At 35.4% G+C, this 12,132-nt stretch overlaps 1 protein-coding gene across 10 annotated transcripts in view; it reads left to right on the forward strand.

The window, feature by feature from the left end:
- The window catches only part of PICALM (phosphatidylinositol binding clathrin assembly protein), a 100,611-nt gene extending 89,297 nt beyond the window's left edge, over window positions 1-11,314 (forward strand). For 9 of the 10 annotated variants that reach the window (XM_042907080.1, XM_042907074.1, XM_042907075.1 and 6 more), the window contains 2 exons: window positions 8,573-8,675; window positions 9,943-11,314. In XM_042907080.1, the coding sequence (XP_042763014.1) occupies window positions 8,573-8,665 (93 nt within the window). In that variant the 3' untranslated portion in view covers window positions 8,666-8,675; window positions 9,943-11,314. The remainder of the gene's footprint in view (window positions 1-8,572; window positions 8,676-9,942) is intronic. The other variant, XM_042907079.1, reaches the window with a different exon arrangement.
- Window positions 11,315-12,132: the final 818 nt, after the last annotated feature.

Here is a 12,132-nt window from a genome sequence, read left to right on the forward strand (position 1 = left end):
ATCTTCTGGTCTTGTGATTATTCTAAATAAAGTTAATATTTTTGAGAGTATCTCAGCCCTCCTAGATATGTTCATCTTATTACATTTAATGAGCCATTCCAAACAATATGTTCTGTGTCCTACATTATATCTAGGTTATAAGTGCTGCATTAGTGCCTGTTAGCTAATACCTTCCGGATGGCTGTTAGCTCAGACTAGACTATTCTGTTCTTTAGTATATTGTCTTTAATAGACTACACTGTAGTATTCACTATAGTAGTGAAATTATGACTTTCTATACACTTACCCTGTTCTCATCTCATTTTTTTGTGCAGGCTTATTTTGTATTTTTTAGATAGTTTTGTGTAACTGTTAGTTGCTTAAAAAGATGGGGATTATGTTCTGTTTCATGCCCAACACTGTAGCTTAAAAAAATATATATGTGTTCTACATTAGTGCATCTTCCTAGATGTTTGACTACATGGAAAATACCAGCTCCCTGTGGTTAGTGATTTTTTTTTTTCTCTTCTGTGCTTCCTCTCAGTTTTATTCACTATTTAATGGCTTGTTACAAGTGTGCCTTTTTGTTAACTAGAGTAGAATGGGACTCTTACACCTTCTCTTAATGGTGTTTTATGTAAATCTTACTGATACTTACTGATACCATGTATACTGGTGTATACATGGAAATGTCCATTGCTGACCAGTAGTTTGTTAAACTTATCCTGCATTGCAATATGCAGCTATTCTATTAGAAGCATGGAGACAGTTAATCTAGTTAGTTTCAGTTTTCTTTTGAAAGTCATTATGATGTAAAATAACACTCTTTTATTGAATATCAGGCAGTTTAGATGTTGTTGAAGATCCTAAAGGCGGGGCGGGGCAGGGGGAGGTGGGAGTGAATGTTGTGTTAGTTATGTTCTTATCACTTCCTTGTATGAGAAACTCACTCTGATTCCATACCAATGTATTTTCTTAAAAGCAATATGAGAAACAGAATGTTACACTTGGGTATTTAATTTTTAAAATAGCTTTTAAGAGTTTTATTGGTTTTGATTGGTATTGTTGTATTTTTGTTTGTTTTTTAAATGGAGGCTTGCCAGTTTTGTTTATGGAGGATATGGCTAAAGATGCAAAATGGATGCTGTGTTTTGTTTGTAATGGCCAGTTTGGCCAATTTTAAATAAGTCTGACATCAGTTAAGTGTCTGAAAGGAAACAAAGGCTTGTTGTGAGTGCCTTTTACCCTTCTAAATAGGAACATTGTTAGATATAGGAATAATTCAAGTTTTACAAAAAATTGCCTTTTTAATGACTTTCTTGTGTGTCAGAATTAGTGACTCTTTTTGTTATTGGGGCTTAGTTTCTTTCTCTTTTTTTCTTTATTTCTTTCTTTTTTTTTTTTTAAACTTTCCTGGTGCATTAATTGTGGGTGTTGGCAGTGCCTCTTCTGTCAGCTGATCTGTCCAGCTGGATTTCTGTGAAAAAGGCCTTTTGCCTTGTCAGCAGTGTGTTATGCTCATTTATTCTTGCCTGGTAGACTGTAAGGAAATTTATTTTGGGAATTGGGATTTAGCACCATAGGTGAGAGTGGTTCTGTAGTCCCTAGGGCACACGTGAATCAGTCAAAAATTTGAGGAGTCCCATCTGCTGACAATTGAAGATATTAAGACAACCTGTAGAGTAAGACCTTCTTACTGGGTTTTTGCTGAGGACTTTCTTTGTAAAAAGTGGAGATCTAATTTCTTGTCTTGAAACCAGAACATATTCTTAAAATCTTGAATGACTGTAAAGTTCTACAAAATCTTCGTGATGAACATCAGTGACCATATACAGCACTGTATAGATGAAAACACAACAGTTTATTGACTGTTTAACATTTACTAGAGAAGTCCCTTTTAAAAAATTATTTCTCTACTCTCACTATAATTTTTCCCTGTATGTTAAATATAGCCATAAATTCTAGCTAAGTTGAAATTAATTGGGATAGCAGATTTTAGAGAGGAATCGAAGCACCTGCCTTGGTGTCAGCAGATCTGCTTTTGAGTCTACTGTTAAGTGTCCTTGGACTCTGTAACAAGGTGGACCACAAACTTGATGGCTTAAAACAGAAGTGTATTCTCACAGTTCAGGAGGCTAGAAATCTGAAAACAGGGTGTCAGCAGGGACATGCTCCTTCCAAATCCTCCAGAGTAAGATCCTTCCTTTCTTCTTTTCAGAGGGAAAGATGTAGCCCCAGTCACTTTTTGGTTGGCACTTCAGTCTCTGCCTCTGTCACGTGGCGTCCTCCTGTGTCTGTCTGCATGTGGCATTTCCCTCTTATAAAGACACCAGTCATTGTATTAGGGCCCATTTTAACGACTTCATCTTAACTTGATGACATCTGCAGAGACGCTGTTTCCCTAAGGTCACATTCAGAGATAGGTCCTGGGGTTTAGGTCTTCATGTTTTTGTGGGAGGACACAATTCAATAGTGTCACCTTCTCACTAACGGTATTTCAGGGCAAGTTGCCTAAGTAACTTGCATGGACCTCAGTTTCCTTATCTGTAAAATGGTAATTTTACCTTGTGTACTTTATGTTTGCCATAAGAATCAGATAAAAATATTTGAAATTGACTTAGGGATGTGGAAGTTTGTTGTTTTTCTTTGTTGATTATTATAAGGAACTTTTTTGTTTTTAGAAGGAAATTTTATAAGGTTGCTTCATGTTCAGTGCTTGTCTCTATTTCCATATTCTAATTTAATTTATTCTAATTCTAATACAGTTTATATTTCTTTCCATGCATTACAAGTAATCTTGATTGTAAATAATTCATACTTCATTACTTTGAAACCTTAATTACGACTCACTATTTTCTGACAACATCAGATGTAAATACGCAGGCATAGGCCACGGTGGTGAGATGGGGAAGTCGGGCTGAGCACAGCGTGCTTTAGGGCATGGATTGTCCACATGCACAGTGTACTGTGGACATCGTTCTTAAGAACCAAGATACATCATTCTTCAGGACTGTATCAGAAGCACCTTAATTGGCTCACCATTTATGGAAGATAGTGTTACCCAGAAGTATAAAACTTTAGTTTATAATAATTGAAATATTTTTTTGGACCAAATAAACAAACTACTCTGTTTTGGGGGAGGGGTAAACTTTTTTGTGGAAATTCAATATATATTGAATTCAATATATATTCAATATTTAAATTTTTAGTGGAAACTCAGTATATAAATCAGGCAAAAGCAAGCTCATATATGGAAGACAGTTTGGAAAAACTTTTTTAGCCAAGCTGAAGTGCTGCATTTCCAATAAATGGCAAATAAGTAGTACATTATAGGCACATTTCATTATTTTGTCTTCTGGCACCAGTTGACATAAACCTTAGCTTTTCATTTTCCTTGGTTTTTGAGGAGTAAGAAGTTGAAATCTAGTAGGAATCAGCAGTGAGCACTTATTTCAACTAAGTTGAGCCAGTGTTCTGTGATGCCCACCCATTAAGTAGGACTTTAAAAGGACTTCTCTTACTCTAGGAAGCACTTATGATATACAGAGGATGTTTATTTTTAGCTAGGTCAGTTAATATTTTCTCCCAGAGTTTAGGAAATCTTGTAATCTATTTCCCTTTCTCCAGTTTGGTTTTCTTTAACTATTGGTCAATGTAGGTTGCCCTAATTCTAATGAGATGACATTAGATGCCATTTTGGAATAACTTATTGCTTCCGTATTAACAGTTGTAAATTATTATAGACTCTAGCAGTAGTCCGATGCCCTCAAGGTGAGTAGTGCTTTGAGGGTGACAGGAATAATGGTGGCATAACTTTGTGATATTACTGATGGGCAGAAACCCAAGATGGGGTTATGTTGAGCACAAACCCAAGAAGCAGTTATCAGAGGTACTAGAGTAAACCTACAGGGCAGGCCCTCTACCTTCCACAGTAAAGAAATCCTTTTAGCCACACTTCACAGGGACAAAGGAGGAATAGCTTTATCTTTAATATAAAATACCAGAATGCAACACTGTATACTTATGTTCCTATGCAACTGGATCCAATTGCACCACTAGTGTCCTGGCCATGTTCTGTTCATATTCATATGTTCATATTATCCAAAAACAACTTCCTGTCCTGATGTTCTGTAACTCTGTGTTCAGTTTTATAACTGGTATTTCTGCCTCTGAGTGTTTTGATTGTACAGCATTATCGGGAAAATATTTTTTTTAAGCATGTAACCCATAGTGTATGTATATTTATAAATTATATATTCCTACAGCAATATACAAAAATAGAAGTGTTAAATAGGTAAAAATTAAGAGAGAAGTTCTAGGTTTTATTTCTAATGTCCTATTTTGTAGATCATTTTTATTTTTATACACAGCATGTTTTATCACCAAAAAGCATTTTAATTTAACATGTTATAGAATGCTTACTATGTGTAAATGGTTGCTAGTTTCTGAACAAGAATCAGGTAAAGTATATTTTCTCCGTTTAAGGTGAGTATAATATGGACAAACAAATGACTGGTTGATGGTACAATAAGAACGATTAGAAGAGAAACACAGAGTGTTGAGAACACAGTGGAAGAATATGAGCAACATAGATTAAGAGTTGGGCTCTTATTTAAGAATAGAAGAGCATTTGATTGTAGGTGTAATTAGTATTTGAGCTACTAATATATGCCAGGCAACATACTGGTTGCTTTATGTATATTTTAATTCTCAAGATAGTCTTAAAGGGAGACACGCATATCAGGTCTAGATAGTCTAAACTCCATTTTATAAAAAAGCCAGGATTAGATTCAATGCCATCCTTCTTCGAAACTCTGTCATCCTGGACAAAGGAAGTAATACCCATTTTTCTCTTAAGATGTTGACTTCACTTCTCCACCAAAGACAAAGTGAATCTCTACAGCATTGCTATTTGCTACCCAGGCTTTGGGGTGACTGCAGAATTCGTATGGAAAGAAAAGATGCGGCAAAGTTGCTTCTTCTCTAAGAATTTTAAGCACAGCCAATGATATGTCAGAAGTTTATCCTTAAATATCAATTCTTCATTCTCTCCAAAGCTTTCACTTGGACTAGTCTCTCTCTGAGACTGCTGTTATTTTCTTGTTCTAACCTGAAATTTTCTTTCTTTGCTGTTGGACAGGAGTCTAATGAGGGAGTAACCATTTTTGTTTTATGACATTTGGTGTAGCAGTAGAATTCTTTGTTTAAAAAAAAACCTTTTAAGTGTGTTTGCCATTTATTAAAGATAACTTATGTTTTCTGTACTCTGTCTTTATTATACGAAACACACCTACAACCAAAAAAATCTTTGCTCTGTAGATAAAAGCAAAAGTTTTTGGTAACATTAGAATTTTTGTTTTCATGTCAACATTATTTTTTAAAGGTTGATTAGGGTGGAGGGAAGGGGTAGAAGAATTTCAGCTAAGAGTTACCATCATCAGTTACTTGTAAATCTTAGTGCTCTGTTTATGTGCTGCCCTTTGACTGCTTCTCAGTATTTTATTTTCCTATAAAATGAGAAAGGAAGAGTAAGTAATATGTCTGTATTAGACTCACGGTAAATGACTCTTTCTTTAAAGGGCATATTCCTTTGTGGTATAGGTCAGTTTAATTTGAACAAACTGTGATAGGTATGCTAATTTTTTATAGGTCTGTGGGAATTGGTATAGAGAATATTACTTGAAATAAATGGGTAATTGGCTATGTTTTGTCTTTTTGTGATGGCATATTTGTAATAGGACTTAATTGGAATGGTCACCTACAGTTTGTTTTTTGCTGACTTTTAAAAGTTGGTGATTTTACAGTTAATGAAGATAGTTGGATTTTTTTCTTTTTCTTAAATTAGTTGTATTTTAGTACTAGAGCCCTACATAGGCTCTGATTTACTCACTTAAGTAAAGGAGGGTCAGCTCTTTTACTTGCAGGTGCTCCCACCAGATCCTGTTGCCCTGTCTTGCTCTTTTGTTCTTCCTCCTTTCCTTGAGCAGTAATTGGGCTATTACAGCATATTTCCTTTACTTTTTTATCCTTATTTACTACTCAGAACTGGCTACTTCTCACCAGTGCATCGTGTGTCTGTGCTTTGGTACAGGTGCCAGGAAGAGGTGGGTACAGGTGGTCCAGGGCTGCTTCGTGGCCCCTCCCTTAGCACTCTCCAGTCAGCCAAACCAATTTGGGCCATCATTTCATATGCTTGAGATGAGCATTGATGATTTGAAACTTACTACAGGGGTATTAGATCTTGTTTTCTCATGTTTTAATTTAGCTACATATTTATAAATGTAAGATAAACGTGTTAAATTTACCAATTTAAGAGACTAATAGTAGTATTAGAAACTGGCACTTTCCCCCTCCAAAGATACTGATCTTCTTAAACATTATTTGTAAGCCTGTGGGACTTCTCCCTATCAGTATGCTCCACATTGAGAAGAATAGAAGGGGCATTTTCCTCTAGGACTGGCAGGTTTTCAGACTGCCTGCTATCCTCATAAAACATGTGATTTAAGAAGACATTTTACTGTGGGCTCTCATAGGAGACTTCATATTTTGGATGCAGTCTATCCACAATAAGCAGGGATTTTTGTTGTTTTTATTTCTAACTTCAAGTGAAAGAATCTGTTTTGGAGAGAAACCCAGTTAATCTTAGACTCTATCCAGCTCAGTGACTGATGATCACTTTGCATATAATCATTCTTGTTTCTGAATGGTCATCCATGATTGCTCTGAAGTGGGGAGTAGGAGGGGCGCCTGGGTGGCGCAGTCGCTCATCTCAGGCTCGTGAGTTCGAGCCCCACGTTGGGCTCTGTTAACAGCTCAGAGCTTGGAGCCTGCTTCAGATTCTGTCTCTCTCTCTCTCTCTCTCTCTCTCTGCCCCTCCCCAGCTCATGCTCTGTCTCTGTCTCTGTCTCTCTCAAAAATAAACATTAAAAATAATAACAAAATTGAAGTGGGGAGGAGACGTCTTTTCAATTAAGCTGCACCTTAATCTGTCTCTACCTGGATGTTATTTGAATCCCCAAACCCAGAGAGCTGCTCCATCCTCCCGTCTGTAGCTGCTTGTGTAATTCCATCATCTTTCCATTGTCTCTTTCCATTGTCTTAGAACATTTATTTCTGAGAACAAAGTATGGATCAGGAAAATGACTCAACCACTAAAATAACTGAGGATGATTTTTCAACTTTTAAATTGACTTTGGCATCTACAATAACAAATTGCATGTACTTGTGATGTAATATTTGCTGAAAGTCATTGGCTATCCATTTTCTATAGTGCTTTTCTTAAAAAAAAAATTAAAGGTAGAAATGAGATCACCTTCAACTAGCAAAGACAGATTATGAGGCTTGAAATCTGTTATAGAATTTGAATGTTGGAAGTATGAATTGAAACCATTCCCACTTGATCATCTTTGATTTAGTACTCAATTGAACATCCCTAAAAGGACGACTCATTTCATAATAGCCCCGTGCTTGCATGCCTTTGCATTCTTTTGCAGGGGGAGAGGGAAAAAAAAAAAAAAAATTAAAGTTTACTCCAAACTAGGGGCACCTAGGTGGCTTAGTCGGTTTAATGTCGACTTTGGCTCAGATCATGATCTCACGGTTCTTGGGTTCCAGCCCCATGACAGCTCAGAGCCTGGAGTCTGCTTCAGATTCTGTGTCTCCCTCTCTCTCTGCCCCTCAACCACTCATGCTCTCTCTCTGTCTCAAAAATAAATAAACATTAAAAAAAAAAAAAAAAAAAAACCATAAAAAAGTTTACTCCAAACTAAAATGGCTCGGGTTTGGTTTGAAATACTCAAAGTAGGTTTGGTGACATAAGGAAATGAACATCTTTGTTCTTCAGGAACTGTCTTTCTTTGAAGGAATACTAAAGATATGTTATTGAGTTTAATAAACGATTTGCCTCAAATTAAATGATAGCAGCTAATTCCAAGAATCAAACAAATGTAATAAAGTAGAAAACAGAATCAAAGATATGAAGTATTCCCTATATTCAAGGTATTATGTGGGCAGTTAGACTAGGTGACCTCAAAGATCACTTTCACCTCTTAGTATATGTATCAACTACAGCATATCCAGAGAAACAGGCAGGAGACAACTCCCATGTGAAAAAAGTGTGACCTTCCACCTCTTAGGAGGAAGGAAGGAAAGACTATTGGCAGATAGATGCATTTGGTTTGGACTGAGGTTGGACTTTGCACAGCTTTTGACAGATAGCCTGGATACACAAAGCCATCTTCCCTCAATTAAAAAAGTAAAAAATCACAAGCACTTCTTCTCTCCCCTGCACCCCCAATAGAAGTCTTAACTGTGGGTCAGCTTTTATTGACCTTTTTGAATAAGATACTTTATTCCTCTGGAATTTCAGAAACAATTTGTTTTCTGAAAAACACATGCCATTTGGATACCCTTTAAATTGACATGTGATTGAAACTTTTGTTTTAATAATTCCATTTTCTCTAAAGGCTGCCTTTATATTTATTAAAGATGACAAAACAAAAACCACTTCTTCTTTCATTACATTTTCTGCTTTCATGTTCTGTCATTCAGAGATCTTTTTTTCTTTCCCTCTCTCTGTCTTCTTTTCCCCCAGCTGTCGGCAGCATCCAGCCCCTCCAGTCACAGTCCTCACAGAGCTTCAGGAAAGGACCCTTTTGCAGAGCTCTCTTTGGAGGATTTCTTATAAATCACTTTAGGTATTATTGCTGCTTGTTGGGGGAGATGGGGACTTATATACTTTAAAAATTTATCAAGTGTTAAACACAATTCACTCTTCTCCTTTGTTTCTTTAAAGGACTCTAGGTTCTCTCTTTTCCTCCTCCTTCTCTGTTCTTTAGGTGAAGAATAAAAATAGATCAAAATAGGACATAAGGACAAACAATTTTGGAAAATACCTTTAACATAATTAGAAGGTGTGAAATCAAAGAACCATCTTTCATGTTTACATGTGAGCATCCACTGCCCACAGCAGATGGATGAGATCAAATACCACCCTTAAAAACTGGGTATTTTCATCAGTCTTAAAAGATTTGCATAGAAAACATAATTTTACACACTGGATTAGAGCTTGATTAGGAGCATCTCTAGTTTTAATATAACGTCCTTGAATGTTAGTTGTGAAGAATTCATTTTAACAGTTTCTTAAAGTGTTATGTTTATGTGTGCCTTTTCATTTAAAAATAGTAACATTTTCCCAAAACAGACTTTTGTTTTATTTTTAAATTAAGGGCAAGGGAACACTTCTGTCCTTTTTGATAGAAGGATTCTGTGTTTGATTCACACTGCCTCTTTTTGTTGGAAGACGGTGTAATTTGTTCTTCTTGGTGCTCTAACCCCCAGTGTGTAGGTATATAGCTTCTAGATCTTTGAGAGTTTGTATTCTTCTGATTTGACAAGTTTATTAGCACATCTACTTCAGTAATGTCTTTGGAGGAACAGTTTAAGGGAATTCATGAGTGAAGTATCTGAGCAAATAGTGATGCCCTATTTGAAATCTTTTCCTGTGTAGATCTTTGAGATTTTGATTTATGTTAGTAAAGAAATGATTTAGTAAGCATATTACAGTTCCCTCAATTATCTCTAATTTTATGACATCATTTGTAAATAATAATTCACACTTTGCTTTTCTAAATGAGATTTTTCACATAGAATATTTGTGTTTATGGAGAGATGTTCTGAACTTGTTATTGAAAAGTTGCTCGTTCATATTCTTTCTTCCCCATCTCTTGGTTTTTAATAATTAGAAAAATCTATTTGAAGTCCCTATAGTTAGTCTTTACATATTGAGTTTTGACACATGATAAGCTGATAATACTGACTTAGTTTGGTGATCAGCGTTGTGATAAACATGCTATAAACATTTCTGGGCCAGTTGAATGGTAAAAGCCACAAAGCATTTTTATTTGTGAGAAGACTTCCTAGAATGCAGTGAATCAACTTACACTCTTTTTTTTTTTTTTCCAGATACAGTTTATGTAACTAGATGGAAGAGAATGGAATTACTCCAAAAAGACAAGTGCTCAAGCAGCAAATACTTACTTCGAGCAAAATCCAAACTGCTGTCTCTTAAACTCTCTTCTTCCATTAGAATGCTACAGTAACCCAGTGAAGGCCCATGAAGGAAATTGGGACTAGTATATAGGAGAACGTATCAATACAGTTTATAAAGCCGAGAATTGCCATGATTTCAGACTAAGATCTTTTTGGTGACTAACCCTTCAGTTCTTTCAACTCTTATTAATACCCATAATCAGTAACCTACCAAGAAAAAAGCCCTTATTTGGAAAGTGTGAAATTTGTATTTGGAAAAGCTGCCTGGAGAGAAGAGCTGTGTCCTTTCCTGTAATGCAACAGGACTCTTTTGGGGGGATCAAAATCATAATTCTTAATTATGCAGTATCTTTCTTTTCTCCAGTCCTCACAGACACAGAAACAGTAACTAAAATTAACTTTTCTTTTAAAAAATTATATATTCAGTTTGCAGTAGACATTCCTTAAGTATTTGTATTTATTTATGATTATCAATTTACGTAACATTAATATTGTATCAGACCTCCTTATGAAAATGAGTATGGATGTAAACAGTATGTTTGATTTTTATCCATAAGAATGAATCTGATTCCGAATGCTTTTCAGCTGACATACAGAGCACTAAATATTTTAAGGCAAGTCCATAGGTCTGAATCGCTTCAGAATTCTCAGTCTCTATGGGATTTAGGGAAGCATTATAAATGCATTAATCCTTATAGTCAATTCTGTGCCTAGGATTTTGCAAGGGAACAGTTCACTGACTAGGAAAAGCACTACATTTTAAATTCAGCATTAGTGCATTGGGAAGGAACTTTACTGCTTTGTGCTTGGCATGTCATTATTTTCCATTTGACATTAGGGCCTTTCCAAAATGAATGTGAGGAATTGCTTTCACTTCAAGACTTTCCTTCTTTTCAGTAAAACTCTAGGAGGTGTTATGGGGGGAGGGAAGGGGACAAAATCCTTGAAACCTTTTATTTGGCTCATGCCATGTTATGATCATGTACCTTTTAAATAAGGGGAAATAGTATCTTTAAAGTTAATGTCTAGCCAAGAGTTTAGTTAACGAAGAATTAAACTGCACTGTTGATCGGTGCTTTGTGTAAATACATCTTAACGTTTCGGTTGAGAGGGGCCTTAAGAAGGACAGTTCGTTGTAGGAAAGCAATTCTGTACATGAGTTTAAGCATACTTGTTGCATTGTCTCTGCAGATTCTATTTTTGTTTACAATATTAAAATGTATGTTAGCAAAAATGGGTGGATTTTCAAATAAAATGCAGCTTCCACAAAATTTTTGTTATGGTATTCTGGTCTGAGGTGCATTTTTTTCCTTTTTCCTTTTTCCTTATCATTAGTATCATTTTTTGCTAATAAAAATATACCCAGGTGATTATATTTGCTGATTTAATAAAATGTAAATTTTATTTGTTTTAACTTAATTTCCTTAAGGATTTTTCTTTGTACTTTTGTGTCACTTTTTAGACTCATTGATAATCTAAACTACTTACTAAAATTGTTTATGTCTTTTGATCAGATGCCTTCAGTCAGGTAAGTTTAAGGGAGAAAATGCTTGATGTTTGGCATATTAATGCATGTGTTTATTGTGCCAAGGAAACCTCTGACTGTATCGTGTTTCATATTGAAGAGTAAGTAGGATTCAGAGTACATGAGAGAGGGATTAAAGGCTTTGTGTTGATAATTATTTGCATAGTATTTGCCATGGTTGGAAAAAATTCATCTGTAGCCAGTATACTTTGTTAACTTTACTAGTTTTTAAGTTTCACTATCATTAAACCATTTTCATATAAACTGGGAAATTGTACTTTTGTAGTTAACTTCCTTAACATTCTCACAGATTTTGATTTGTCTTATGTTGAGTGGATGTTCATATTTCAGGTCTATGGCTTGTTCCTTTTATAATTACAGCAGCAGTAGTGTTTTGTATGTTTATGAGGGTGCTTTGTAAATATTTTCATCCTATTGCTGAAAAAACTTCTGGGCTTGTTGGATAGGTATTATCCATATTTTACCCATTTTACAAATTGAAATCAGGAATTAGAAAAGGAACTTGATCAGGTTGATAAGCTAATAGAGGAGTCTGGTCTTTAGTTTTATGGTCCATT

This window comes from Panthera leo, chromosome D1 (genome assembly GCF_018350215.1).
Source record: "Panthera leo isolate Ple1 chromosome D1, P.leo_Ple1_pat1.1, whole genome shotgun sequence".
In the NCBI taxonomy this organism is placed as follows: Eukaryota; Metazoa; Chordata; class Mammalia; order Carnivora; family Felidae; genus Panthera; species Panthera leo.